Raw genomic sequence first — 27,814 nt, 5'->3', positions numbered from 1 at the left:
CCCAGGGACCAGGGCGGGAACGCGGGCCAGCCCAGTCAGGATGGAACTCGGCATCCTCCTGACGCAAGGCGCCTGCCTCCTTCCCGGAATCGGCGTCTCGGGCGCGACGTGACTAAACCTCGGGCAGGGCCCGGAGGGCGCGGCAGACCCAGGGGCACGGAGGGTGTGGGACGCGAGTCACAGGCCCTCCGAGGCCGGCGCTCCCAGCCGCAGGGGAGACCGGAAAGGGGCCAGGACCTTCCGGTCGCCTCTACCCGCAACCCGCCCCAAACCCGCCACTGGAGAGCCTGGCTGACGTGGCGCGCACGCGCCCCCTCCCCGTCCTGGGGAGGGGGCTGCAGGGAAGGAGGGAGCGCGGCGCGCCAGGGCTACCAGGAAGCCCCGGAGAGGCCCAGGTCCAGCTGGGCGCCTCAGCTCCGGGCCTAGCGGACCCGCCGCGCACTCAGCCCCGCCCAGCGCCGCTCGCGGCAGGGGCGGGGCCTCTGAGCTGGCCCACGCAGATTTGTCCAGCTTGGTCAGGGGCGTGGACGCCGCGGCCAGCCCCGCCCCTCCGCCCCGCCCCCGGGCCGAGGAGGAAATAGAGGCCCAGCCCCGGCCTTGTGCAGCGGGAGGTGGAGCAGGGAAGCGGCTGCGGGCAGAGTCCAGGAGGGCCTGGCTGCGGGGGAATGAAGCCTCCGCCTTCTCGGGCAGCAGCCTTTAAATACGGGCTCGGGCCCGGGACTCGGGGTGCGGCGCTGGGCAGCCTGAGGGAGGGGCGTGCGGTGAGGAAGACCGGGCGGAGCAGGGCGCGGGCGCAGAGGCTAAGGCGGCGCGGACCGGAGGAGGGTGCAGTCCGAGTGTACGGGACAGGAGCGGCCGCAGCGCCCGGTGCTTGGAAGCGGGTAAGCGCCTCTTCCCGGAGGGCCCCGCCGCGGGGTCGGGATGCTCCCAGGTCCTGGCGGGACGTGGAGGGAGCGGGGCGGGGGCGCACGCTGTGGCCGGGCGCTCCCCGCGTGGGGTGCCGGGCTGCACGTCCACGGCGCCCCGGATCCTCTTGTGGCCTCAGGACAGGACTCGCTTTGTGCATCCGCTGCCCTGGAGGTGGGATAAGCCTGGGCTTTTCATTGAGGACCCAGGAGTCTTGGAGCCTCTGCTCTTGACGCCTTTTACCCCACTTTCTGACTTTCTCCGCAGCCGAGCACCCGCCGAGGAGAGCAAGCGCTCCTCCTCTTGGCGACGTCGTTGAGATCCCGCAGTCACAGTCTTTTGTTTGGATTTAGAGAGTGCCCACCTGGGAGGCCGCCGCTCGTCTCTGGCCGCCCCTCTTAGGAAACCGGAGAGAGAGGAAGCCTGCACGCCCTTAGTCGCTCGCTGGTGACTTCTCCGTGGGCCGCCCTGGGGCCTGATTGCTCTGTTTTCTATCAGCGAAGGCCTTTCTTGGGTGCGTCCGGAGACCGGGTTTCTGCGACACCTTGAAGAATCAGACACCCTGTTTCTAGGACGAGCATCTAGTAGGATTGCGAGTTCTGGTTTAGGAGAGAGGCGTTCGCTGGTAGGGAGCTATTCAGGCACAGACAGAGAAGTAGCTGTCCCTTAACGTCTGACCTCAATCTAAGACACAGTGAGTCTTTGAGTTTCTTAAAATCCCCTAAGAAATGGAGGACAGTAGTCTGGTGTGTTGCTTCAGGGAGGGTTTGGAAATGAAAGAGCTGGACTGTCTGCTCTGAGATGTGTTTGTGAATTCCCAGCGTCTAGTTTTAGGGAAGTGGTAGACGACCCGGGTGGAAAGGTACGCATTTCTTCTCCCAAAGCTATGCTCCTGTCTTTGACTTACAATCTATGGCTGATCATCCTCTACTCCTGCTGTTTCTGTAGCTTTAGATCATGCCCTTTAGATACAATGTTAACACTGCCCTTCTCACTGCTTAAGTATATTTCTTGAGACAGGCGTCTTTAGTATTGCATCGCTGGAAATGACTACCATGAGGTGTGAAGTTGAGGTATCCAGCTATAATGCGGATTGTTTAGTTTTGGGGTACCTGTGAAGAGTGTCTCTGGGGGAGTGGAGGTGCAGGGAATGTCTTCCGTGTAGCACAGCGGCATCTTCTAGGTTGAAATGTTTACCTGAGTTTCTGAAGTTTTACATGAAAAGTAGCTTCAGAATAGGTTGGTATGTTGTGACTATCTCAAAATTCAGGGGTAAAAGTTCATTTCAGCCAGTGCTGCGGCTCACTAGGCTAATCCTCCGCCTTGCGGCGCCGGCACACCGGGTTCTAGTCCCGGTCGGGGTGCCGGATTCTGTCCCGGTTGCCCCTCTTCCAGGCCAGCTCTCTGCTGTGGCCCGGGAGTGCAGTGGAGGATGGCTCAAGTACTTGGGCCCTGCACCCCATGGGAGACCAGGAGAAGCACCTGGCTCCTGCCTTCGGATCAGCGTGGTGCACCATATGTGGTGGCCATTGGGGGGTGAACCAACGGTAAAGGAACACCTTTCTCCCTCTCTCTCTCATTGTCCACTCTGCCTGTCAAAAAAAAATTTTTTTTTTTCATTTTAAAATGGCCTATTTGTTGTAGCAAGTAAACATTCCCATTTCTGTTGGAAATAGTGGATCAGTGGGTCCATCAAAGTCGAAGTGGAGGGGCCCACATTTGAAGCACAGCGAATTTAGCTGCTGCTCAGGACTCTGGCATTCCATATTGGAGAGCCAGTTCCAGTCCTGGCTACTCTGCTTCTGATCCAGCTTCCTGCTAATGCACCTGGGAAGGCAGTGGGTTATGGGCACCTGCCACCCATGTGGGGGACCATGATGGAGTTCCTGGCTCCTGGCTGTGACCTGACCCATCCATCCCTGGCTGTTGCAGCTATCTGGGGAGTGAACCAGTAGGTGGAAGATTCCCTTTCTCTCTCTCTTTCTCTGTCTCTCTCTTTCTTTCTTTGTCTCCCTCTCCCTCTTTCTGTCTCTCTGCCTTTCAAATAAATAAATCTTTTTCTGAGAAATAAACATGGAACGTGATATGCAAATAGTATCACTGCGTCAAACTCCTTGTTAAAGTATATGGAGAATTTTACTGAAACTTCCAAGTAGTCATTTATTTGCGCGTACACATATCATACATCCAGCTTCAGTCATTTTCTCATTGTCATTTACAAGCCAAGTTTCATAGGGAATTGTAAGGTAAGGGGCGGGAATTTGGCATAGTGGTGCTTACGTTGCCTCTTGGGATACCCACATCCTGTATCAGAATGCCTGACTCAAGTCCTGACTACTACATTCCAATCCAGCTTCCTGCTGATGCACACCCTGGGAGGCAGCAGATGATAGCTCAAGTACTTAGATCCCTGCTATCCAGTGGGAGATTCCCATGGAATTCCAGATTCTTGGCTTCAGGCTGTTTTGTCATATCTGTCACAGGCATTTGGGGAGCGAACCAGTGGATGACAGATTTCTCTCTGTTGATCTCTCTGCCTTTCAACAAAGTGGAAATAAATACATTTTTTTTTTTTTTTGACAGGCAGAGTGGACAGTGAGAGAGAGAGAGACAGAGAGAAAGGTCTTCCTTTTTGCCATTAGTTCACCCTCCAATGGCCACCGCGGCCGGCGCTCTGCGGCTGGCGCACCCCGCTGATCCAATGGCAGGAGCCAGGTGCTTCTCCTGGTCTCCCATGCGAGTACAGGGCCCAAGCACTTGGGCCAATACATTTTAAAATAGCAAGACAAGGAAAATGAAATCCTGGCCGGCACCGCGACTCAATAGGCTAATCCTCTGCCTTGCGGCGCCGGCACACCAGGTTCTAGTCCCAATTGGGGCGCCAGATTCTGGCCCGGTTGGCCCTCTTCCAGGCCAGCTCTCTGCTGTGGCCCGGGAGTGCAAGGAGGATGGCCCAAGTGCTTGGGCCCTGCACCTGCATGGGAGACCAGGAGAAGCAGCTGGCTCCTGGCTTCGGATCAGCGCAGTGTGCCGGCCGCAGCAGCCATTGGAGGGTGAACCAACGGTAAAGGAAGACCTTTCTCTCTGTCTCTCTCTCTCTCTCACTGTCCACTGTGCCTGTCCCCCCCCCCCCCCCCCGCCCAAAAAAAGAAAATGAAATCCTACAGGGCAGCCAGTTCTATCATGTAGACCCACCTGCCATATCAGTAGTCTGCCCCAGCTGCTGTATGTCAGGTAAGCTGAAGTAAGGGCTCACATTGGAGCTAGATAAGAAGTAACCCTGGGGCAACTTGTTGAAGTTCTTGAGTAGCTACAGGAAAGAGAGCATGCGCACAGTGATAGCATCTTGGTTAATCACTGAAATAGCAGGATCCACCATCGGAGCAAATGCCACCTAGACAGGTTATCTTCATCTCAAGAAGAGAGGCTTGGGGCCGGCGCTGTGGTGCAGCGGGTTACAGCCCTGGCCTGAAGTGCCGGTATCCCTTATGGGTGCCGGTTCTAGTCCCGGCTGCTCCTTTTCTGATCCAGCTTTCTGCTATGGCCTGGGAAAGCAGCAGAAGATGGCCCAAGTCCTTGGGTCCCTGCACCCACATGGGAGATCCGGAGGAAGCTCCTGGCTCCTGGCTTTGGATCAGCTCAGCTCCAGCCATTGTGGCCATCTGGGGAGTGAACCAGCAGATGGAAGACCTCTCTCTCTTTCTCTACCTCTCTCTGTAACTCTTTCAAATAAATAATTCTTAAAAAATATTCTTAAAAAATCTCTGTGGAGATCACGCCTTCATTCAGTTAACATTCATTGAGAGGCTACTGTTCTAGGCACTGAGGATAGTTATCCTCAGTGCACTTTGAACTGCTGAAGTCCAGGGATTGCATCATGTGGTCATGCAATCCATGTTTGATATATGAATGTTATCAGAACTGGGCCTTACTGAGATTGAGGGCATAGACTGATTTCATAGCCCTCATAACCTGTTGGCTGTGGAAGAAAGTAGTCACCCTGCGTGGTCCTCAGCTCCGAAATGACCTTGCCAGTTTTGGTCGGAGAGGGAGGCTGGTTCGTTGCCCGGTGAGGAGCTCATAGTATAGTAGTTCTTCAGGCTTATCACAGTGCAGATGCTGACCTTTGACCTTGCAGATCTGGAAGGTAGAGTCCTCCTCCTTCTGCCCCATGAACCCTGAGATAATCAGCCTTTAGGTCACATTTATAAGAGACTGGTGGATAGACGAGAATAGAACTTGACTGTTTCCTACTACTAGTGGGGAAATTTTGTTGCAGTGCCTGGAATACAATAGTCCCTCAGAATCCACAAGACATTTGTTCCAGGACCCAAACTCTGAGGATGCTTAAGTCCCTTATATAAACTGGCATAATATTTGCATATACCCTGTAATACCTTGCTGTATGCTTTAAATCATTTCTAAAGCACTTATAATATTAATACAATGTAAATGCTATGTCAATAATGGCTGAACTTTATCACGTAGAGAACAATGACAAGGGAAAAAGTCTGTACATGTGAATGAGACACAACCTCTTTTTCCTCAAATATGTTTAATCTGCAGTTGGTTGACTATAGATTTGCAATCCATGGTTACAGAGGGCCGACTGTCCTTTTGTCTCCAATCCAGGCTGTCCCCTTCCAGCAGGATAGGTTCTGGGAACCCCAATTCCTAGGGCAGAGTGCAGTCAGAACAGAACATCTTTGGGTAATGTGTCGCCCAAGAATGGAAAAGCCCATTCCGGCCCCCCATTTCTCTGAAACCACTCTTTGGACAGTACTAAAATAATTATGTCAAATGCTGCACCACTTTTGCTCTGTATCCCGCCTTTCCAGTCTCCAACCTTATAATTCCCCTTTTTGGGACCTTTCCCACTCTCCTTCACCAGTGCAGTTGATTAGATTTTAGCTGAATTCATGCCACTGATTATTATGGTTACTTTCAGCTGTGCTGTCTTAATGTCATTAAATCATTGCATCATGGGTTGTAATGGTCATGCTTTTCTGAGTGAGTCATTTAAGACGCACTTAAAATTTGGTTCCACCCTAGGAAGCAGTTATTACCTCTCACGACTCACTGCCTACTTTTTTGTTCAGCTGGAGAGATCTCTCTCCTCTGGACACACTTCTCTGTGTGTGTCTTTATTCCCTTCGTTTTTCTAAAAAAAAAAAAAAAAAAAAATCACTTATTTGAGAGAGACAGTTCTTCCTGCTGCTGATTTGCTCCTCAAATGCCCACAATAGCTGGGGCTGGGCAAGGCCAAAGCCAAGAACCGAGGACCTCATCTGGATCTCCAATGTGGGTGACAGGAACCCAACTTACTCGCACCATCACTGATGCTTCCCAACTGCACGTTAGCAGGAAGCTGGATTGGAAGAGGAGCCAGGACTTGAACCAGGCACTCCAATATGGGATGTGGGTGTCCCAGGCAGTATCTTATTTTATATTAAAAAAAAAAAAAAATAGGGGCTAGGGGCTAGTGCTGTGGTGCAGCAGGTTAAACCACTGCCTGCAGAGTTGGTATCCCATATGGGCACTGGTTCAAGTCCTGGCTGCTCTTCTTATCCAGTTCCCTGCTAATGCACCTGAGAAAGCAAAGAAAGATGGTCCACGTTTGCTTGGGCCCCTGCACCCACATGGGAGACCCAGAAGAAGCTCCTGGCAACTTGCTTTGGCCTGGCTCAGCCCTGGCTGTTGTAGCCATTTGAGGAGTAAACCAGCGGATGGATGATGTCTCTCTCTCTCTCTCTCTCTGTCTAACTCTGACTTTCAAATAAATACATCTTTAAAAAAAAAATACAGATGCAGACCAGTAATCTTAATTATGTGCTTTGTGTATCTTTTTCCATCATGAGGATATTCTTGCCAGGCATTGTAGTTAGGCCAGCCTTCCAGAGTGACTTCTCTGACCCATGCAGCTGTATACTAACAAATTCTTTTTTTCATAACTACAACTTTAGGAATATAGTGATTCTTCCCACCGTGTCCACCATACTCCCACCCCGTTCCTCCTTCCTCTCCTATTCCCATTCTTATTTTTTTTTTACTAAGATCTCTTTTCAATTAACTTTACACACATTACAATTAACTCTATACTGAGTTCAACAAATTGTATGAAAAGAAACTGGCTTTGTCATGTCATGACAGAAGGGCGAAGGGAGGCCAGGAGAGAGCATGCAGTGAACCTGTAGCCTCAAGCTCTTTTCTAATCAGCCTTAATTAATTCATGAGGGTGGAGTCCTCATGACCTAAACAGCCCCATCCGGTCCCACTTCCCAACACTGCTACATTGGAGATTCAGCTCCAAAGATGCACTTTTGGGGAGTCATTCGTAGCAGGGAGTTTAAGCCAAGAGGCCAGTTCTGGGGAACCAGTCTTCACATCTGGTCCATCAGTCTAAACATATTGTAACTTTCATCTTTGTACAGTAACATTTATTGAAATAAGATGCATTTATCCTGTAACTGGCTCTCAGCTGTGAAAGTTGTCCTAGCGTATTAGAAGCTTAAGTAAGTTTTATTTTGCTTCTTGACTTTCTGAATATTAAGTTATAGAGCAGACATTTGGCCTAGCAGTTAAGACGTCAACTGAAATGCCTGCATCCCGTATGGGAGCAACTGCGTCTGACGCCTGGCTCTGTCTCCTGCAACAGTGATGGCTCAGCTGTTTGGGTTCCTGCCACCCATGTAGGGGACTCCAATTTAGTTTTAGCCCAACCCCAGCCACTGAGGGCATTTGGAGAATGAACTAGTGGATGGGAGGTCTTTCTCTGCTTGTCATATCAATAAGTATTTTTAAAAAAGGTTTATTTTATTTATTTGAAAGAGAGAGAGAGGTCTTCCATCTGTTGGTTCACTTCCCAAATGGCTGCAACAGATGGTGCTGGGCCTGGGCAGAGCCAGGAGCTAGGAGCTTCTTCCCAGTCTCCCACATGGGTGCAGGGACCTATGCAGTTGGGCCATCTTCTGCTTTCCCAGGTGCATTAGCAGGGAGCTGGATCAGAAGTGGAGCAGCTGGGTCTCAAACCAGTACCCATTAGGGATGCCAGCGTCACAGGTAGTGCTTTACCCACTCTGCCACAATGTCAGCCCATGAGTAATTTTTCTAAAATTAAAAAAATAAATATTATGTCATTATAATTTTTATTTAGTAATATGACCTACTATAAATAATTTCTTCCATATGTTTCATGCTATTGTAGCCCAGACAGGCTAGGTCAATCCATTGAAATGTTATTATTTTCAGTATTTTCACAGTTCCTATGGGTGAATATATGAAGTCTTTCTAGTCTTCTGACACCTGGATGCTCTTTATAATGTGTGATGAATGTGCAGAGTGATTTCTTTATACTAGAGCAGCCCTACTGTTTTTCTTCTAGGACAACCATGTTTGAAATTAAGAAAATCTGTTGCATTGGTGCGGGCTATGTGGGAGGACCCACATGCAGTGTCATCGCTCATATGTGCCCTGAGATCAGGGTGACAGTTGTTGATGTCAATGAATCAAGAATCAATGCATGGAATTCTCCGACACTTCCTATTTATGAGGTAAGCAGATTACAGCTATTTGTGCTTATGCTCTTTGTTTTCTTACCATCTTTGTTAAATAATTTATATGGTAATCTTAAAATTTATGATTGCAACTAAGTAACTCAATGAATACAATCTAGATACAAGTGTTATCGACATTAAAATTACAAATATGTCGAGGAAATCAACTAGAAGGAATTCTATCAGAATATCAGTAATGGTTGTATTAGTGCAGTGAGATTGTGGGTAATCTTATTCCCTATTTTTTCTGTTTAATATAGTTACCATATGATAACAATAAAATTAAAGGTAGTAGTTTGTAAAAGTGAAATTGTTTTTAATATTTACATAGATCTCATTTTTGGATTATTTTACTTATATCAAGTAAACTTTAGATGGATAAATGGTGTCTTGCCTCTTTGAAGTTTGTACCATGAAGTTATTTAACTGGAATTTCAAAATGTTGGGGAAATTTAGGAAATTTATAATTAGAAAAATATGCTTTTAACTTTCCTTGAACCATGTAGGTCCTTTTTTTATTATTTCACTATAAAATGAGTTTATGATATTATATGTTTGAAACCCAACAAGAAAGCATTTGAAAATTTGATGGTAGAATTTTCTTTACCTACCATTAATATATTTCTTTTACACCCCAGAAAAGCTTGCTTATTCATGTGTTATCAAGCACGGTCTAGTTTTGTTAGACTTTGGAGGGAAGTGTCAACCTAGTTTTGTTTGTCAGATAAGTCTACCTGCTATGTATAGGCATATGTGATAAAGGAATCCATGAAAAACCATAAAGAGTAGTGGCATTCAGTCTTACAGACTTACTCATATCTGAATCATTTAGAACTAAAGGAAACCTTGTTATCTTTTCCCTTTACCCTCTCTTTTGTGCTTTGCTCTTTGTTTTACCAGATGGTCTGCCCATTTTAGTTCTTTTTTAAAAATATATTTATTTATTTATTTGAAAGTCAGAGTTATATTATACATAGAGAGAAGGAGAGGCAAAGAGAGAGAGAGAGAGAGAGAGAGAGAGAGAGACTGAGAGAGAGATCTTCCATCAGCTGGTTCACTCCCCAATTTGGCTGCAAAGGCTGGAGCTGTACCGGTCCAAAGCCAGGAGCCAGGAGCTTCTTCCAGGTCTCCCACACAGGTGCAGGGGCCCAAGGACTTGGGCTACCTTCTGCTGCTTTCCCAGGCCATAGCAGAGAGCTGGACTGGAAGTGGAGCAGCCAACTCAACTCAAACCAGGGCCCATATGGGATGCTGGCACTACAGGCAGTGGCTTCACCTGCTACGCCATGGTGCCGACCCCAAGTTCCTTTTTTTTTTTTTTTTTGACAGGCAGAGTTAGACAGTGAGAGAGAGAGAGAAAGGTCTTCCTTTTTCCATTGGTTCACCCCCAAAGTGGCCACTGCGGCCGGCGCGCTGTGCTGATCCGAAGCCAGGAGCCAGGTGCTTCCTCCTGCTTTCCCATGCGGGTGCAGGGCCCAATCACTTGGGCCATCCTCCACTGCCTTCCTGGGCCACAGCAGAGAGCTGGACTGGAAGAGGAGCAACTGGGACAGAATCTGGCGCCCCGACTGGGACCAGAACCCGGTGTGCTGCTGCTGCAGACGGAGGATTAGCCAGCCTATTGAGCCGCAGCACCGGCCACTCCAAGTTCTTTAAATACTATTCTCTGTGTTACAGTGTTTCATTTCCTGGTAGAACATTACTACTGTATTTGGTTTGGGAAAATTTTTTTTTTCAGTAATTCTGCCAGCAGTGTACTTTAGTCTTCAGAAAGGAAGGACACTTGGCCGGCAGTGAGGAACACTGGGTTAAGCTGCTGCCTAAAACACCGGCATCTTATATGAGCGCGGGTTCAGCTCCTGGCTGCCCCACTGCCTCAGTTCCCTGCTAATGCACCTGCAAAATAGCAGAAGATGGCCCAAGTACTTGGGCCCCTGCCACTCATATGGGAGACCTGGATACAGTTCCAGACTCCTGGCTTTGGCCCAGCCTAGCCCTGCCCATTGTGGCCATTTGGGGAGTAAATTAGCAGATGGAAGATTCATTCTCTCTCTCTTTCTCTCCCTCTCCTCCTCTCCCCTCTGTAACTCTACCTTTCAAATAAGTAACATAAATAAAACAATCAGAATGGGTAAAATTAATATTACTGATACTATCAGGTGTTATCCATGCTGTAGATGGAGTCTTATCCATTGCTGAGAGGATGTATAATCTATGGCCCAGCATTTCCACTCTTTGATTCCTACCCAGCAGAAATGCAGAAATGTAAGAAGCAACCTAATTGGCTGTCCTGGCTTCTGGCTTCTACCTTGTCCAGGCCCAGCATTGTGGGTATTTGGGGCGTGAACCAGTGACTGGAAGATCTCTCTCTCTTTGTCTCCTCCCCTCCCCCACTTTTATCACTTTGCCTTCCAAATCAATCTTTTAAAAAAAGCTAAAGCAAATGCCTGACTGGGGCACATGTTTAGTTTAGTGGTCAGGACCCTGGTTGGGATGCTTGGATTTGATTCCTGACTCTAACTCCCTATTAATGCTGTTGCAGGCATTTGAAGAGTGCACCAGCAGATAGGACCTCTCTCTGCCTTGCTTTCTTTTTCTCTGTCAATTTGTCTTTTTCTCTGCCTCTAAAAAAAAAAAAAAAAAAAGGCAGTAACTACTTTTTCTTTTTAATTTATTTGACAGGTAGAGTTAGACAGTGAGAGAGAGACAGAGAGAAAGGTCTTCCTTCCATTGGTTCACCCCCCAAATGGCCACTATGGCTGGAGCTACGCTGATCCGAAGCCAGGAGCCAGGTGCTTCTTCCTGGTATCCCATGTGGGTGCAGGGCCCAAGCCCTTGGGCCATCCTCCACTGCCTTCCCGTGCCACAGCAGAGAGCTGGACTGGAAGAGGAGCAACCAGGACTAGAACCCGGCACCCATATAGGATGCTGGCGCCACAGGCTAAGGATTAACCAAATGAGCCACAGTGCTGGCCCCAGTAACTACTTTAAGATAGTTTGTCCTGGGGCCAGCGCTGTGGCGCAGCAGGTTAATGCCCTGTCCTAAAGCGCCGGCATCCCATGTGGGTGCCGGTTCTAGTCCTGGCTGCTCCACTTCAGACTCAGCTCTCTGCTGTGGCCTGGGAAAGCAGTAACAGATGGCCCAAGTCTTTGGACCCCTGCACCTGCGTGGGTGACCTAGAAGAAGCTCCTGGCTCCTGGCTTCAGATCGGTGTAGCTCCAGACGTTGCAGCCAATTGGGGAGTGAACCAGCGGATGGAAGACCTCTCTCTTTCTCTCTCTCTCTCCCCTGCCCTCTCTCTGCCTCTCTGCCACTCCTTCTCTCTGTGTGTAACTCTGACTTTCAAATAAATAAATCTTAAAAAAAAGATAGTTTGGCCTTTCTTTCAGTAAAATGGGAGATAATTTTACCCCTGAAAGAATTTCAGTTCTTCCATAAAAATTGCCATATACCTTCTAAATATTTTTTTAAAGATTTATTTTATTTACTTGAAAGGCAGAGTTGGGGGGGAGGGAGAGAGAGAGAAGTCTTTCATCCACTGGTTATCTCCACAAATGGCTGCAAGGACCAAAACTGGGCCAATCTGAAGCCAGGAGCCTGGAGCAGCGGAAGATGGCTCAAGTCCGTGGGCCCCTGCACCCACATGGGAGACCAGATAAAGCTCCTGGTTCCTGACTTTGGTCTGGCCCAGTTCTAGCAGTTAAGGCCATTTGTGGAGTGAACCAGTGGATGGAAGATCTCTGTCTCTCAGTATCTCCCTTCCTCTCTCTCTTTGTTTCTGAAACTCTGTCTTTCAAATAGATAAAAATAAATCATTAAAAACAAAAAAGTGGAGAGAGATACTGACGCTTATAACCTGATATATGGCCTGAATTAGTGAGAATAAAAAAAATTCACGTTCATAATGACAGTGCACAATTTGCTTGGAATCGCAGAAGGGTTTGAATTTGGGTTGATACATTAATGGTTAACTTATGAAACAGTCAGATCCCTGGTAAACAATGACAAAGCATTAAAATGAGCTGCTGCTGTATTGTGCAAGCTTGATTTTGGTTTATTCAGTGAGGTTATATAATGTTCACTCCTGGCATATGATCTTTGAGCTGTCTACAAAGCTGTTATTTGAGAGCAAATCTAGGCCTTTAAGTTACAATATAGTCTTCCCCTTTGGCACATATAATTCCATGCTATTCAGTTATCTCACGTGACTGGTAAATCGTCTGTACAACTCTTCCTTTTTTCTTTCTAGCCAGGACTAAAAGAAGTGGTAGAATCTTGTCGAGGAAAAAATCTGTTTTTTTCTACCAACATTGATGATGCCATCAGAGAAGCCGATCTTGTATTTATTTCTGTAAGTATTTTCCTTTGCTGTGTGTAAAAGTATACTTTAATTATAAATCTATCAAATTAATCCACATCATTGATGTGTAAAGGATTGTCCAGTTGAATTTTTAAAAAGAGGCTGAGAGAGAGAGAAACAGAAACAGAGAATGAGAGAGAGAGAGAGAGAAAGAGATCTCCCATTTCCCGGTTTACTGCTCAAATGCCTGGAACCGCTGGGACTGGACCAAGCCAAAATCAGGAGCTAGGTATTCAGTACAGGTCTGCCACTTGGGTAGCAGAAACCCGCCTACTTAAAACCATCACCTGCTGCTTCCCATGGTGCACATTAGCAGGAAGCTGGGATTGGGAGCAGAGCCAGGGCTTGAACCCAGGCCACTCCAACATGGGATATGGGCGTCCCAACCAGTATCTTAACCACCAGGCCAAATGCCCAAAACTCCTGTTGAATTTTGATTGTCACTTTGTCCAGCAGTTTACCAAACCCTGTAATCATCTGATCAAATATATCATTTCAAGATGCCAAACAAGTTAACTCAGAAAGGTCTAATTTGAGATATAAAACTAGCATATACTAGCAGCGTCTGGGCCCATGTAGTGATGGCATATATATTTCATATACATTTCATCATTTCTTGTTTCCGCTGGTTAGCAGACGTGAAGAAAAATAATCAATTTGCAAATATACAGGCATCTTCTGTCTAAATGAATTATGTTCCAGTAGTCATTTGAAATTGTTTGGAACCTGGCATATGCTGGCTAGACTATCAGGCTAACACAGACAGCTTCAAACCATAATTTGGCTGAGTTGTACTTTCATTCAAAAAAACAGAACCAACACTTGGAATTAAACTCTAGGAATGCAGTGTTTGAACTAAGGTAACTTATTTCTTGCTGTCCTGGTAACCATCTACTCATTTTGTGTAAGGTGGTTCAGTTGTCGCCGTCTGGTAGCTGAGCTAGGGTGTTTTATAACTCAGGATCTTTATGGCCATAGGGGAGAAGGTGCAAGTCAGTGGTGTGAACTTGGACAAGAAACACTCTGGAGTCCGTGGAGGTAGATGCCGTTGAACTTACTGTGTGTATCGTTAATGATTATACATTGTTCCATAAGAGGTTGTTTTGTGAATGGCGAGACAAAAGCAGTATCGCGAGGATACGTGAAATGCTGGGAGGGATCCCGAAGGCATTGGCAGAACTGTGTTAGGGACTCCGCCTCTCATTAGGCCCCCTCAGTCACTGCAGAGAAACTGACGCAGTGTCTGTAACTCACCCACTCGTCCTCCATTTAAACTCCCAGAAAGTTAGGATAGGGGCATAAAAAAAAATGAGGAAATATTTTGAGTATCTAGGTACTAGAGAAAATCTAGAAGTTACCATAGTCCTAGGTTTAGATGACCATAACCTCCAGTGGGAATCAGGGAATCTTCTGTTAAAAAAGGAGTGGGAATAGGGAATTTCCTATAAAAATGACATTTAAAAATTATTTGTTCTTAAAGCCGGCGTCACGGCTCACTAGGCTAATCCTCTGCCTTGCGACGCCGGCACACCGGGTTCTAGTCCCGGTCTGGGCGCCGGATTCTGTCCTGGTTGCCCCTCTTCCAGGCCAGCTCTCTGCTGTGGCCAGGGAGTGCAGTGGAGGATGGCCCAAGTACTTGGGCCCTGCACCCGCATAGGAGACCAGGAAAAGCACCTGGCTCCTGGCTCCTGGCTTCGGATCAGCGCGGTGCGCCGGCCGCAGCGCGCTGACCGTGGCAGCCATTGGAGGGTGAACCAACGGCAAAAAGGAAGACCTTTCTCTCTGTCTCTCTCTCACTGTCCACTCTGCCTGTCAAAAAAATAAAAATAAAAATAATAAAAAAAATAAACAGTAGGCCAAAAAAAATTGTTTAAAAAAATTATTTGTTCTCAGGCAGTAGAATTGTACCTTTATGTATGTTCTGTTGATTTCACACCTGCCTCTCTGCTGACCCAGCCTGATTGCCCTGAATCTTTCCAAGCTATTATTTTGTATGCTTTTCAGGTTTATTTGTGTAACTCACAACTTACCACCTAGTTTCTGGGTCACTTTTTTGTTTTCTTGTTGCATACTGTTCATCATGCAAAATTCCAAATTTACACCAAAAAAATGAAGACAATGAGATAATGCCTCACTTTTTTTTTTTTTTAAGATTTTATTTATTTACTTGAAAACTTGAAAGTCTAGAGTTATTGGGGGGGGGGGGGAGAGGGAGAGGTTCATTCCCCAAATGGCTGCAGTGGCAGGAGCTGAGCCGATCAGAAGCCAGGAACTTCCTCTAGGTCTCCCACACTGGTGCACTTGAGCCATCTTCCACTGCTTTCCCAGGCCATAGCAGAGAGCTGGATCAGAAGAGGAGCAGCCGGGACTTGAACCAGCGCCCCTGTGAGATGCCAGTACTGCAGGCAGCGGCTTTACCCGCTACGCCACAGCACTGGCCCTCACATTTACTCTTTTTCCAGTCTTGCTCTGTTTACTTCTGCTCCCTGCCCCAGATTATTTTAAAGCAAATTCCAGGCAGGAATTGCTCAGTAGAAATCAGTTAGCAGTCGTTATCTTCAGAGCTCCTTCACCAGGGAAAGCCATCTGATCTCTCCTGTCTCCAGTGGGTCTCACCTTTGCCCGTTCCCTGTGTTTGCTCTCCGTGTTCCGTCACACCCTAGCTTCAGCTGGGCCTTGTCCTAAGTCATTCCATGCCTGTGAACAACTTGTTCTTATTTTCACACCTCAACTCAATCTTCTAGTTTTAATTTACTTGGACTTGGTTCCTTTATTGAGTTTCCCACGCACTCAGCAAGAAAAGGGAATTGGTGTTAAATACTATTGGTTCAAAAATAATTCCCATTCTTGTTGAGGTTTAAATTTTTGCAGAGCACTTGAATTGTTGTTACAGCATATGACACCCCTGGGGTTCGCTTTTAGAGAATTTATTATCCCTGCTTTCCAATGAGGTCACTGAGGCAGAGGCAACCTCTTTCCCAAGGCAACACCCTACAGCTGAACCAAAACTAAGCATGTAGATTTTGGACTTAGGGTGTCTTTTATTTCCACATAGTATTCTGTATCCTGAAGTATCTAGCAATAACGAGCTAGATCAAAAATTATTGATGAATGATCCTTATTCACGTATATCTCCAGGGGTTAGCTTTGAACCTGTCTGCCATGATAGTTGGCACATATGTAGCAGTGTCTCAACAAAAATTTATAGAATGAGTTCCTCAGATGCTTCAGGCTACTTCTGCTGGTGGTTATGCCTGTGAAATCTTTATTTACATGAGTTCACTGATACAGGGTTGAATCAGGGCTACGGAAGGTAGTCAGCTATGCAGTTGACTGGTTAAGGGATTAGTCCGGGTTGCATTTTGCAGTCACTGAATATCTCCTGGCTACACCATTCTTTGTCTCACATACTTTCCCAGGTGAACACTCCAACAAAAACCTATGGAATGGGGAAAGGCCGGGCGGCAGATCTAAAGTACATCGAAGCTTGTGCTAGACGCATTGTGCAGAACTCAAATGGGTACAAAATTGTGACTGAGAAAAGCACAGTCCCAGTGCGGGCAGCAGAAAGCATTCGGCGCATATTCGACGCGAACACAAAACCCAACCTGAACTTACAGGTATGAGAAAGCGTGAAGCATTTGAGTCTTGTTCTGATATCCATATGGATGCGTGAAAATGACCTGCTATTCATTCTAGCTGAACAAACACTGTCCTTTGCCTTGGATTCTAGGTGCTGTCCAACCCTGAGTTTTTGGCAGAGGGAACAGCTATCAAGGACCTGAAGAACCCAGACCGGGTGCTGATTGGAGGGGATGAAACCCCAGAGGGCCAGAGAGCTGTGCAGGCGCTGTGTGCTGTGTACGAACACTGGGTTCCCCGGGAGAAGATCCTCACCACCAACACTTGGTCTTCGGAACTTTCCAAACTGGTGAGAACACAGCACTCAACTCTCCATTGAATTTAAAGCCAAGTATTTATTTCTCTTAAACCTGCTAACTAGGTACTTTCTCAGTATTAATAAAGATTATGCTTTTCAGGATAATATTTTTGCACATTCAAATTATGAAATAATTTTTTACAAAGGGGATCAAATGTCAGGGTATAAAATATTCTGGAAAATTCCTAAGTTTTAATCAAATGTAAGATAACGTAGAGGACACATTACAATGCGGATTTTTTTTTTTACAACTCTTTCCCTGATTCTGACCTTTTTCTTAATTATCTGTCTTTTTCTGTTGGAAACATTTTCCTTTACCAAAGCATTCTCTCTTCCAATTGCGCAATATCAGTTTCTTTTATATCTTCCTCAGTAATTTGCATGAACTCAATGAAATACAATACTGGTACGTAACGCTGCTATTTTGACTCACTGTACGCCTCCTTTTTTCTTTGAAGGCAGCAAATGCTTTCCTTGCCCAGAGAATCAGCAGCATTAACTCCATAAGTGCCCTGTGTGAAGCAACAGGAGCTGACGTAGAAGAGGTGGCCACAGCCATTGGAATGGACCAGAGAATTGGAAATAAATTTCTAAAAGCCAGCGTTGGTAAATTAAAATTATTCTTTTTTTTTCCTTAAATATTTATTTTATTTATTTAAAAGGCAGAGTTAGAGAGAGAGGTAGAGACAGAGAGAGACGTCTTCCATCCGCTGGTTCACTCCCCAAATAGCCGCAATGGCTGGAGCTAAGCCAATCTGAAGCCGGGAGCCCGGAGCTTCTTCCAGGTCTCCCATGTGGGTGCAGGGGCCCAAGGAGCTGAACCGTCTTTCACTGCTTTCCCAGGCACATTAGCAGGGAGCTGGATCGGAAGTTCCATCCGCTGGAACTCAAACCTGTATCCATATAGGATGCCAGAGCTGCAGGCAACGGCTTAACCCGCTACGTCACAGCGCTGGCCCCATGAGGACTTTCTAAGTGAGGCAATAATTACTTAATATTGCTTAATAATTACCAGCTAAGAGGCCAGCATTGTGGTGCAGCAGGTTAAGCCACTACTTGCAACATAGCCCATATCAGAGCGTTGGTTTGAATCCCAGCTGCTCCGTTTCCGATCCAGCTTTCTGCTCATGTGCAGCAGAAGATGGCCCAACGTGCTGGGCCCCTGCCGCCCCCCGGGAGACCTGTCTCCAGCCTGATCCAACCACTTGTTGCAGCTGTTTGGGGAGTACACGGTAGATGGAAGATCTGTCTTCTCCTCTCTCTCTCTCTGTCATTCTGCTTTTCAAATAAATAGATACAGGCACGCATCCATACACACATAAATCTTAAAAAAAAAAAAAAAAAAAGCTGTGAGCAGAAGCTTGTGGGAACTTACCTTGTTTTTTGCTTAGGAGCAATGCTTCAGTATTGTCCAGGTCAGGGTTCACAGTTACTTTTCAGAGCGTAACTACCACAAATGATGAGAATTGGCCATGTTTTTGGTTAGAAAACTCAATAGATCTTTTACAGATCAGGCCACAGGCAACATTCAAGTATTTCTGAGGCTGTATGTCTTTCCTAATACTGGTTTCCCTGTTCTCCCTTTGACGTCTTTCTTCAAGCTGTCATTTAATAAGCACTGCTACTATTTTTTTTTTTTTTTTTTGACAGGCAGAGTGGACAGTGAGAGAGAGAGACAGAGAGAAAGGTCTTCCTTTTGCCGTTGGTTCACCTCCAGTGGCCGCCACAGCTGGCGCGCTGTGGCTGGCACACCGTGCTGATCCGAAGGCAGGAGCCAGGTGCTTCTCCTGGTCTCCCATGGGGTGCAGGGCCCAAGGACTTGGGCCATCCTCCACTGCACTCCCTGGCCACAGCAGAGAGCTGGCCTGGAAGAGGGGCAACCGGGACAGAATCCGGCGCCCCGACCGGGACTAGAACCCGGTGTGCCGGCACCGCTAGGCGGAGGATTAGCTTGTTGAGCCACGGCGCTAGCTGAGCACTGCTACTGTTTACTGAAGGCCTATCACGTGCCAGGTGCTATTCCAGCACTATGTAATAGTACAGCTTATTTAATCCTTGTAAAGCTATAGGAAGGTACTGTTTTTTCCTTCTGAGAGATGATTCGGGTGCAGGGTAATTTTTGCAACTTGCTCAAAGCCAGACAGCTAGGAGTGGCCAGGTGTTTCTGGCTCCAGAGCCCATACATCCCTCACTGCACACTGCATTGCGCTAAAGTGAGGGTGGCAAACCGTGGCCCTCAGGCCAAATCCAGCCCACATTTTGTTTTTGTAAGTAAGTCTTCCGGAACACATATTTGGTTACATATTGTCCACAGCTGCTTTTGAGGTACAATAGCCAACTTCAACAGTTGCCACAGAGACTGGCCCACAGAAGATGAAATGTTTACTTTGAGGCCCTTCGCTGTGAAAGTTGGATGACCCTATGCTAGACTACAAGACGCGAGCAGTCATACTGATGAAATGTTTGAAAGAGAGGCCGGCGCTATGGCGTAGCTCGCAAAGCTGCCGCCTGCAATGCTGGGATCCCGGATGAACACTGGTTCATGTCCCGGCTGTTCCACTTCCCCTCCAGTTCCCTGTGGAGAATGACCCAAGTGTCTGGGTCCCTGCCACCCACGTGGGAGACCCAGATGAAGCTCCGGGCTCTTGGCTTCAGGCTGGCCCAGTGCTGGCCATTATGGTCATTGGGGAATGGACCTCCACATGGAAGTGCTCCCTCTCTGATTCTCCCTCTCTCTAATTCTTTCAAAATAAATAAATAAATCTTTTTAAAAAATGTTTTTAAAAACTGATACCTTGTATCCCTGGCATCTTTTTTTGAATGCAAACCCCCAAATAATTAGCCTGTTATCAATGGCTGTATTGAATAGACTGTTTCTGAGGAAAAAATAGAAGAAAAAAAAGTCAAACGGAGCCCTAACAAAACTTTAGCTAGAAAATTACTTGAAAATTAGGGAGTTGATTGGTTGCCTGTCAAGTTTAGGTAATTTATAAATCACTTTTTCTAACCCCTGAGGTGTTTTTTTTTTTTTTTTTTTTTTTTTTAAACAGGCAGAGTGGACAGTGAGAGAGAGAGAGAGACAGAGAAAGGTCTTCCTTTGCCGTTGGTTCACCCTCCAATGGCCGCCACGGCTGGCGCGCTGCGGCCGGCGCACCACACTGATCCGATGGCAGGAGCCAGGTGCTTCTCCTGGTCTCCCATGGGGTGCAGGGCCCAAGGACTTGGGCCATCCTCCACTGCACTCCCGGGCCACAGCAGAGAGCTGGCCTGGAAGAGGGGCAACCGGGACAGGATCCGATGCCCCGACCGGGACTAGAACCCGGTATGCCGGCGCCGCTAGGCGGAGGATTAGCCTAGTGAGCCGCGGAGCAGGCCTAACCCCTGAGTTTTTATTAAAGATTTTAGTACAGACTCAGCAGAAACAAATTCGTCTGTCACGGGATTCAGTTGTCTGGTTCTTGTGTAAAAATGTCATTGATGTTTTCTTCCCTCAGGTTTTGGCGGGAGCTGTTTCCAGAAAGATGTTCTGAATTTGGTGTACCTCTGTGAGGCCCTGAATTTGCCCGAAGTAGCGCGTTACTGGCAGCAGGTACTGGTCTTTACAGACAGTAGCTTCTGGCTAGCTGCTAATGAAACGTGTCCGCCTTGTCTGGGAAACGTTTTTGATAAAATGGATTTATTCCAGGAACCCATCCCGTAGATGCACTTTGCTCATTTTAGGTTTATTTACTTATTTATTTTTTGCTAATAAGTTTCAGGAGAAGTTTCTGATAAGCAATATTTCTTTTACTATTGTAACTAAATTTGCTCCCAGACAGCTGTTAGCCTTAGTTAGAAATCTTCTCTGTTTTCAAAGGCAAACAGTCAAGTACAGGAGGAGCCCGTGTGTGAGGCTTTGTGATGGGTTGTGTCTTTTGATCCTCATGTCCCTGCCAGGTATTCACAGAGCTAAAGTCAGAACTGAGCTCTGAGCAAGGGGGTTAACGTTTACTGCGGGTTTACCCTCTGCGGGGTACACTCTGGGCACTGTATGCGCATTATCTCAGTTAATCTTCATCATTAACACAATTCGTCATTTCTAGTGGAGGGAACTGGTGCTTGGAGATGATAAGTAATTTACCCAAGGGACTTTCCCAAATATGTCCCCCCAGTGTTTATATTTTTTTTCTATTTCAGCAATAGCTATGGGAGGGAATCTAAGGAAAGGATAGGCACTTTTTTTTTTCCTTTGAGGGAATGCATACCTTGTTTAGTGCCATCCCACTAAATCCAGCATGATAGCTTTGCATTATCATTCACGGAGTGAATGATGCAGATGGTCTTGGGTCTCCAGTAATTTGGGCTTGTTTCCCCAAATTGTCAAGGTTCGTGACTGTCCCTAGCAGCTTAGAGTCTTTAAAACAAGAATCTCCCCTTGTGCTCACTTGTTCACCAGTCTCAGCTCAACGGGTTAGGCGATTAGAGATGCTTCCTCCTACAGCAGATGCAGTGTTAGACCTTGAAATATTTGTGGTGTTACGGTTTTTCCAGAGGTAGCTAGAACTTGGCACATTGACTGTTCCTTTCTTCTTTCTACTCAAACTGAGTTTGGGTGAGAGACGGAGGCGTGCATAAAGCCTTGCTTCCGCAAGGTTTAGAAAAGTCAGCTAAGGCAATGTTGCTTTCTATGTGCCCTGTTTAAATAAGGCTGACCTCACAGCTGGACCTCAGATGCTCTTAGAGTTAAAACTCAACTCTGTCCTCCGTCTTTGCATCCCTCCCAGCCTGACGCTTGGAAAATTGGGAAGGCTTTAAAGAAAGGGCTGGAGAGGTTTTCTTTGTTTCTTTGTCTTCTTTTTCTTGTTAATATGTAAGCCTGTATTCACGCAGTAGCACTCCCCATAAAACTTTGAGCGAAGTGTGTCACAGGCTGTGCCTCTTGCAACTACTCATTGTGCCATTGGCCCTGGAATTTCAGGTCATAGACATGAATGACTACCAGAGGAGGCGCTTTGCATCCCGGATCATAGACAGTCTGTTCAACACAGTCACTGACAAGAAGATAGCTATTTTGGGATTTGCATTCAAGAAGGACACTGGCGATACCAGGTATCCGCTCTTTAAACTGTCTCAAGCCCTTTGAGAGTATGTTAGCTCATCATCCTATGCTGATGCTTTTGACTGGGGGCGGGGGGTGTAGAGAGAGAGAGAGAGAATATGTTGGGGCAGGCTGGTTGAGGGGCAGGAGTTTGAGTCAGTGTTTAAGATGCTGTTTGGGACAATCACATCCCATATTGCAACCCCTGGGTTTGAGTCCTGGCTCTGCTTCCAGTTCAGGCTTCCTGCTATTGAGCATCCTGGGAGGCGGCAGGTGATTCGTAGTTAGGTCCCTGCCGCCCACATGGGAGACCCAGATTGAATTCTGGGCTGGTGGCTTCAGCTTGGCCCAGCCTCAGCTGTTGCAGGCATTTGGGGAATGAACCAGCAGATGCTGGCTCTCTGTCTGTCTCTGTCTCTCTGCCTCTCCAATAAATAATTTTTTTTAATATTTATTTATTTATTTGAAATTCAGTTACACAGAGAGAGGAGAGGCAGAGAGAGAGAGAGAGAGAGAGAGAGGTCTTCCATCCAATGGTTTACTCCCCAGTTGGCTGCAAAAGCTGGAGCTGTGCTGATCCGAAGCCAGGAGCAGGAGCTTCTTCTGGGTCTCCCACACGGGTGCAGAGGCCCAAGGACTTGGTCTATCTTCTACTGCTTTCCCAGGCCATAGCAGAGAGCTGGATCAGAAGTGGAGCAGCCAGGACTCAAACTGGCACCCATATGGGATGCCAGCACTGCAGGTGGCAACTTTACCAGCTACGCCACAGCGCTGGCCCCTCCAATAATTTTTAAAAAGAAATGTGAACACACATTTATATATACATGTGTAAACATATATATATATACACATATATATATTATAAAGAATACATATATGGCCGGCGCCGAGGCTCACTAGGCTAATCCTCCACCTTGCAGCGCTGGCACACTGGGTTCTAGTCCTGGTCGGGGCGCTGGATTCTGTCCTGGTTGCCCCTCTTCCAGGCCAGCTCTCTGCTGTGGCCAGGGAGTGCAGTGGAGGATGGCCCAAGTGTTTGGGCCTTGCACCCCACATGGGAGACCAGAAGCACCTGGCTCCTGGCTTCGGATCAGCGTGATGCGCCAGCTGCAGCGTGCCGGCCACGGCGGCCATTGAGGGTGAACCAACAGCAAAAGGAAGACCTTTCTCTCTGTCTCTCTCTCTCTTACTGTCCATTCTGCCGGTCAAAAAAAAAGAATACATACAGAGGATAAAAATAAACTTACCTCCACATGCTCAGCCAGCTTTAGAAACTTACCTATGTTTTAAACTGCCTGGTATTACAATATAACGCCATTTAAAGTTAGACATTACTGATTTTTGTCTTTCCTTCAGAGAATCCTCCAGTATATATATTAGCAAATATTTGATGGATGAAGGTGCACACCTCCACATATATGACCCAAAAGTACCCAGGGAACAGATAGTTGTGGATCTTTCTCATCCTGGCGTCTCAGAAGATGACCAAGGTAAGTCTTTGTGTCTCCTGCATCATTGTGAGCACACACCCCAAAACTTGTTTGTTCTGTTGACACCTTTGGTTGTCTGGTTTATATCACTTACATCACTGGTATGCCCTTTTTTCAACCTCATTTCTCTAAAATGAAAGTCTACCGTCCTCAACTCTGATTTGATGTAAGCAGTGACTGGGTCATTCTAGTGATTTTCCCCAACATGTTCTACAAAACCCCCAAGAGATGTTTCCAGAAGATGCCTCTGCAGCAAGGTTTGTGGGTGTCCCAGGCCCACCAACCACACTTCAACCAGAAGCCCGAGTCCTTAGTGAAAACCAGTGCTTTCCAGTGATTCCTTTCTTGTTTCTGTTGCTGCTGTCACAGTGACCCGACTCGTGACCATTTCCAAGGACCCGTATGAAGCGTGTGATGGTGCCCACGCGGTTGTTATTTGCACTGAGTGGGACATGTTTAAGGTGAGGCGGCAGAAATGGTATTAGAGAAAATTCTAGAAGTGTTCTCGTATCATTGTGCTCATGTGTGTGTGTTCCTTTATTTCCTTTGGGATGTCTTTATAGGAACTGGATTACGAACGCATTCATAAGAAAATGCTGAAGCCCGCCTTTATCTTTGATGGACGACGGGTCCTGGACGGGCTGCATGACGAACTGCAAGCCATCGGCTTCCAGGTGATCACGATGCTGGACTGTTCACTCGTTTTCTTTTTAAACCCTCTGTGTGGGTTTGAGAATGTTCGTGGGGCAACGTGTCACTGGCGTTTTTAGAGCTACTGTACTCCCTCCCTAAACTCGTTATCTAAAGGTGGGTTTCCCTTAAAGTAGCATCTAGGAGGCCATCGGTTCCCTGTCCTACAGGAGGAGAAGGTGCCCTGCCTTGCCTCGTATCACAAAGAGCAAGTCGGATACTACATGAGCATTCTGAAGACCGTAAAATGGAATATGGTTGTCATGTGTTGGCACTGATGTTGTTGTAGATCATTATTCTCAGCTGCCCTACATCCCTCGTGTCTTCTCTTACCCAGAGGCAAGGGACAGGGTGGGATTGTGGTGGTGACTGAGGAAGTCCCTGGCATCCCCATGGGGGAGGAGCCACCATCCCCAGCATGGGGTAACCAGATAGAGAGACAGACAGAGACAGACAGGGCCTGGAGCCGTCAGCGAACGCTCACCCTGCGCCTCTGAGTGCTCAGCTCTGCCTGTGCTGTGAGAGGCCTGATGTGGAGGAAGGGAGCTGCAGGCTGCTGGCCCTCTTCTCTCCAAACTGGTCAGCCCTGGGACGTTTGGGAAGCTGAGCAGAAACCCCTGCCCAGAACCACCCGTTTGCACGATACGTCTACTTCAGTTCTGCTACAGGAGTCCCCAAGGTGTTACAAAGGGGCCACTTTCCATTTGCTCAGAGCAGTGTGTACGTGGTGGGGGAGGCTGGGGAGGCTGGATGGATTCGAGGATAAAGAACTAGGCGCGGAGGTGGGTGGGGCGAGCAGAGCGGAGCAGAGGCAGCAGTGGAGAGCTGGCCGTGCGCTTCCTTCGCACCAGCTGTCTTGAGGAGGTACTAGCGAGGCCTCCGCTGCTAGTCAGACCTCTCACTAACTTGCTGAGGGTCCTCTGTATTTGCAGTTCAGTGCCCGTTTCTCGATCGTGAGAGACTTACTTGCAGCGAGAACTCGGTTGCATCCTTGTCTGTCAATCCTCCCATCTAGGACCCTGGTGACTCTTCTGTCCCACCCCTTCCTTGTAACAGCATGACTGTTTTTCCCAGTTGCAACTTCAACTCAGCAATGCTGTGTTTTTTAAAAAGATGTATTTATTTATTTATTTGAAAGTCAGAGTCACAGAGAGAGGGAGAGACAGAGAGATCTTCCATCCACTGGTTCACTCCCCATAAGGCTGTAAGTGGCCAGTGCTGGGCCAGGCCGAAGCCAAGAGCCAGGAGCTTCTTCCAGCTCTCCCACATGGGCGCAGGGGCCCAAGGACTTGGGCCATCTTGTACCGCTTTCCCAGGCCATTACTGGAGAGCTGGATTGGAAGTGAAGCAGCCAGGATTCGAACTGGTGCTTGTATGGGATGCCAGCACTGCAGGTGGCAGCTTCACCTGCTATGCCACAGTGCCGGCCCCAGGAATGTTATTTTTGAAAGGTTATTTGTGGGCCGGTGCCGCGGCTCAATAGGCTAATCCTCCGCCTTGCGGCGCCAGCACACCGGGTTCTAGTCCCGGCCAGGGCGCTGGATTCTTTCCCGGTTGCCCCTCTTCCAGGCCAGCTCTCTACTGTGGCCAGGGAGTGCAGTGGAGGATGGCCCAGGTGCTTGGGCCCTGCACCCCATGGGAGACCAGGAGAAGTACCTGGCTCCTGCCTTCGGATCAGCACGGTGCACCAGCCGCAGCGCGCCAGCCGTGGTGGCCATTGGAGGGTGAATCAATGGCAAAAGGAGGACCTTTCTCTCTGTCTCTCTCTCTCACTATCCACTCTGCCTATCAAAAAAAAAAAAAAAAGGTTATTTGTGAAGCATAGACACATTTTCTCCCATTCCTGTTTTACTCGTCTAAGGGAAGATACACATTTTTTAGTCACTTAATAAGACAGAAGTCTTTTTTTGAGGTATGAGTCAGAATTAAATATTAATTTTTAATTCAAAAGCCATATGAAAATTCAGTAATATATTTATCTCTGCTGTAGAGGGGAGTTAAACTTCTATTAAAGAAATCATGTCTTTAATGATAACATTGATGGTTTTGTAACAATGAAAGATGTGCAAAGTAAAAACTATCATGTATTAAAAGCTGACTTGTTATATGATAAGCACTTTACCTAACTTAATCTTTACCACTGCCCCTTGAGGTAGGTGGCGGTAATACCACGTGACAAAGGACCTAGACAGTTTCAGTCATGTAGCAAGTGTCTGTCAGGATTCTGATTGGGGCTGTTCAGACTGAAGCCTAAACCCTCAGAAACTATGCTATTACGGCTTCTGCTAGTTTTATAGTGTAAAGGCAGTGGAAACAAGAATGGAGTTGAGAGAGAATCTGAACTCACTGGAATCCGTCTGTCTGTTTTTCTCACGATTGCTACTAAGCCAGCAGTGACACAGGATTCTCGACTGGTATTTGAGGGGTCTGGTGTGGGGAATGGCAGGTATGAGTGTGACTAGATCCAAGTATGAAAAGTGGAAGGTATGCTGATGCTAGAAACAAAAAGTAGAATCCAGAGGCCTCTCACAGCAACTCGGACAACTTGAGGAACTTTTTCTCCTTTTAAAAAGAAAAATAATCTGTTTTCCCTCTATTATACCACATAATATAGATCTTAGATTTATGTATTGTAATTATTAATTTTCTCATTTTAAAACCTGTTTTTCTCCCCCCTTCAGATCGAAACAATTGGCAAAAAGGTGTCTTCAAAGAGAATTCCATATGCTGCTTCTGGTGAAATTCCGAAGTTCAGTCTTCAGGATCCACCTAACAAGAAACCTAAAGTCTAGACATTGCCATTTTTGTTGGTTTTTTTTTTTTGGTACTTTAGGATAGCAAATATCTATCTGATAGAAATGGCAAATGAACCTAGTGTTTTTAAGGAAACAAAATTATTTTTTTAATCATCAAATTTATACCAGCTATATGGATATCAGCATATCTGATAATTATGAATTTAGGATATTTTTTACATATTTTTATATTATTAGCTCAGATATTGGATGAGTGGTAAACAATCATGTTGGTTTTAATGGTGTCAATTTTGTAAAATACAAACGTAATACTTTTTCCTTTGCAAATCCATCGGTAGCACTTTAGTATCATACTGTACAGGGAAAGGCACTCTGTATTTTGAAGCCATGAAATTACTGTGCTAAACAGCCTCTGCAGTGTAGTATGCTCTGGCTACAGTCCCTCTGTTTTCATGAGATCATGTCTTTCACTTTAAGCCCCAAAACCATCGCAGTTCAATTCCAGTTACTCTTTAACGTGAAAAGTGTTCTCCGTCTTTTGTAACGTGAAGAGAACATCCATAGCATTGTCTGTTTCTCTCCCCTTTGTTTCTTATTTTCCTCAGTCATCACTATATTTGTAGTGCAAAAGCCAAAAACATTTGTTACCTAGGTTTTGCATTTTTTATTTCTATTTGTAGTTAGGATTTCTTCCTTTTCTTTAGAAAACCAATGTAATCTCAACATAAGCTTAAAGTAGATGTTATAAATTACATATAACATCATTCTAAAATAAGAAATTTTGTATTTCCATCTGCTTTTTTCTTATGTCTTGTTGACTTCTGTATTTGTATTTGTAGTGATGGTTTTTGCTTGTGTTTGATCATTGCTGGAATATGTCAGATGTCCATTTTATGCTTGTGCTCTGCTGAGCATACAGTCTGGGTTTAACAGATGCAGGTCTCGTTCTTTAGGAACTGTTGCTGTCCAGTAAGAGATGTGCATAAAGATGAGACACAGACACCTGTATAATTAACACATAAATAAAATATTCTGCACCAA

At 46.6% G+C, this 27,814-nt stretch overlaps 1 protein-coding gene across 1 annotated transcript; it reads left to right on the top strand.

Annotated features, from left to right (window-relative positions):
• Positions 1-725: 725 nt before the first annotated feature.
• On the top strand, positions 726-27,814 carry UGDH (UDP-glucose 6-dehydrogenase). Its single transcript, XM_002709393.6, has 12 exons — positions 726-881; positions 8,288-8,456; positions 12,710-12,811; positions 16,240-16,440; positions 16,554-16,751; positions 17,219-17,366; positions 20,255-20,349; positions 21,718-21,848; positions 23,194-23,327; positions 23,697-23,788; positions 23,891-24,001; positions 26,699-27,814. Exons 2-12 carry the CDS (start codon positions 8,295-8,297, stop codon positions 26,807-26,809), a joined length of 1,485 nt encoding a protein of 494 aa, XP_002709439.1. The 5' UTR covers positions 726-881; positions 8,288-8,294; the 3' UTR covers positions 26,810-27,814.

This window comes from Oryctolagus cuniculus, chromosome 2, assembly GCF_051225735.1.
Source record: "Oryctolagus cuniculus isolate XC-2025 breed Fujian yellow rabbit chromosome 2, ASM5122573v1, whole genome shotgun sequence".
Taxonomy (NCBI): domain Eukaryota; kingdom Metazoa; phylum Chordata; class Mammalia; order Lagomorpha; family Leporidae; genus Oryctolagus; species Oryctolagus cuniculus.
Note: the sequence above shows the minus strand (reverse complement) of the source record. Positions and strands in the feature narration are given on the sequence as shown.

Excerpts from the sequence above, each read along its gene's own strand:
- UGDH (XM_002709393.6), top strand. The coding sequence starts at position 8,295 with ATGTTTGAAATTAAGAAAATCTGTTGCATTGGTGCGGGCTATGTGGGA. Across the intron at positions 16,441-16,553 it reads AACCCAACCTGAACTTACAG|GTGCTGTCCAACCCTGAGTT; the intron begins GTATGAGAAAGC and ends CTTGGATTCTAG. Across the intron at positions 24,002-26,698 it reads TGCAAGCCATCGGCTTCCAG|ATCGAAACAATTGGCAAAAA; the intron begins GTGATCACGATG and ends TCCCCCCTTCAG.